The following is a 1,736-nucleotide window of genomic DNA, read 5'->3' on the forward strand; positions in this document are numbered from 1 at the left end:
TCAGCGCCGTAGCCTGCGGCCACCACCTGCACACTCCCATGTTCTTCTTCCTGCTCAACCTGGCCCTCAGCGACCTGGGCTCCATCTGCACCACTGTCCCCAAAGCCATGCACAATTCCCTCTGGGACACCAGAAACATCTCCTACACAGGATGTGCTGCTCAGATCTTCTTCTTTCTCTTCTTCGTCTCAGCAGAGTATTCCCTCTTGACCATCATGTGCTACGACCGCTACGTGTCCATCTGCAAACCCCTGCACTACGGGACCCTCCTGGGCAGCAGAGCTTGTGCCCACATGGCAGCAGCTGCCTGGGCCAGTGCCTTTCTCACTGCTCTGCTGCACACAGCCAATACATTTTCCCTGCCCCTGTGCCATGGCAATGCCCTGGGCCAGTTCTTCTGTGAAATCCCACAGATCCTCAAGCTCTCCTGCTCTAAATCCTACCTCAGGGAACTTGGGCTTCTTGCTGTTAGTGTGTGTTTGGCATTTGGTTGTTTTGTGTTCATTGTTTTCTCCTATGTGCAGATCTTCAGGGCTGTGCTGAGGATCCCCTCTGAGCAGGGACGGCACAAAGCCTTTTCCACCTGCCTCCCTCACCTGGCCGTGGTCTCTCTGTTCCTCAGCACTGCAGTGTTTGCCTACCTGAAGCCCCCCTCCATCTCCTCCCCATCCCTGGATCTGGCCCTGTCAGTTCTGTACTCGGTGGTGCCTCCAGCCCTGAACCCCCTCATCTACAGCCTGAGGAACCAGGAGCTCAAGACTGCAGTGTGGACATTGGTGACTGAATACTTTCAGAAACATTAAAATGCTGGCCAATTTCTTGAAATCACTTGTAACAAAAGTCATCTTTAGTACTTCTTGTCAAATTAGTTGTGGGGATTTTTTTTCCTGTGTTTTACTTTTTTAAATATTGTCCACAATAAATGTAATTTTTGCGCCATTTGTCATTTTGTTTTTCTCCACCTTCCCTGTAGCCGCAGACTGTGTCAATGCGCTCTCGGTGGCTTTCAAGAAACTAAAGAATCTCCCAGCAGAGTTTTCTGCAGAGATGCTCTTTTATTGCCTTCTCTGGAGCTGCAGCAGCAATGTCTGTGTGCAGAGCTGGGGCAGATCAGTGCTGGCACAGCAGCTCTGCTCCTGCTGGCCACACCATTCCTGATCCAGGCCAGGAGCCATTGGCCTTCTTGGCCACCTGGGCACACTGCTGGCTCATGTCCAGCCTGCTGTCCATCAGTCCCTGCAGGTCCCTGTCTGCCTGGCTGCTGTCCAGCCCCTCTGTCCCCAGCCTGTAGCGCTGCAGGGGTTGTTGTGGCCAAAGTGCAGGACCCGGCACTTGGACTTGTTAAACCTCACCTTGTTGGATTTGGGCCCTGGATCCAGCCTGTCCAGGGCCCTGTGCAGAGCCCTTCTACCCTCCCACAGGTCAACACTCACATCCAGCTTGGTGTCATCTGCAAAATTGTCCTTGGTTCCATGGGGCCCCAAAATGTGACAATGTTTTCCTTGGTTCCATGGGGTTCACAGTGTCACAATGTTCTCCTTAGTGCCGCAGTTTCACAGTGGCCCCTTGGTTCCATGGGGCCCCAGGGTGTCACAAAGGCCCCATGGTCACAGAAGGTCCCACACTGTCACAATGCTCTCTGTGCTTCCACAAGTCCCCTCAGTGTCACAATGGACTCCTTGTTTCCACGAGGCCACACAGTGTCACAACGGCCTTCCAAAATCCCTGAGGCCCCA

At 53.5% G+C, this 1,736-nt stretch overlaps 1 protein-coding gene across 1 annotated transcript; it reads left to right on the forward strand.

Annotated features, from left to right (window-relative positions):
• Nucleotides 1-215: 215 nt before the first annotated feature.
• On the forward strand, nt 216-1,203 carry LOC146764053 (olfactory receptor 14J1-like). The gene has a single exon (XM_085565435.1). It carries the CDS (start codon nt 216-218, stop codon nt 801-803), a length of 588 nt encoding a protein of 195 aa, XP_085421561.1. The 3' UTR covers nt 804-1,203.
• Nucleotides 1,204-1,736: the final 533 nt, after the last annotated feature.

This window comes from Lonchura striata, chromosome 36 (genome assembly GCF_050655825.1).
Source record: "Lonchura striata isolate lonStrDom1 chromosome 36, ASM5065582v1, whole genome shotgun sequence".
Classification (NCBI taxonomy): Eukaryota; Metazoa; Chordata; class Aves; order Passeriformes; family Estrildidae; genus Lonchura; species Lonchura striata.

Excerpts from the sequence above, each read along its gene's own strand:
- LOC146764053 (XM_085565435.1), top strand. The coding sequence starts at position 216 with ATGTGCTACGACCGCTACGTGTCCATCTGCAAACCCCTGCACTACGGG.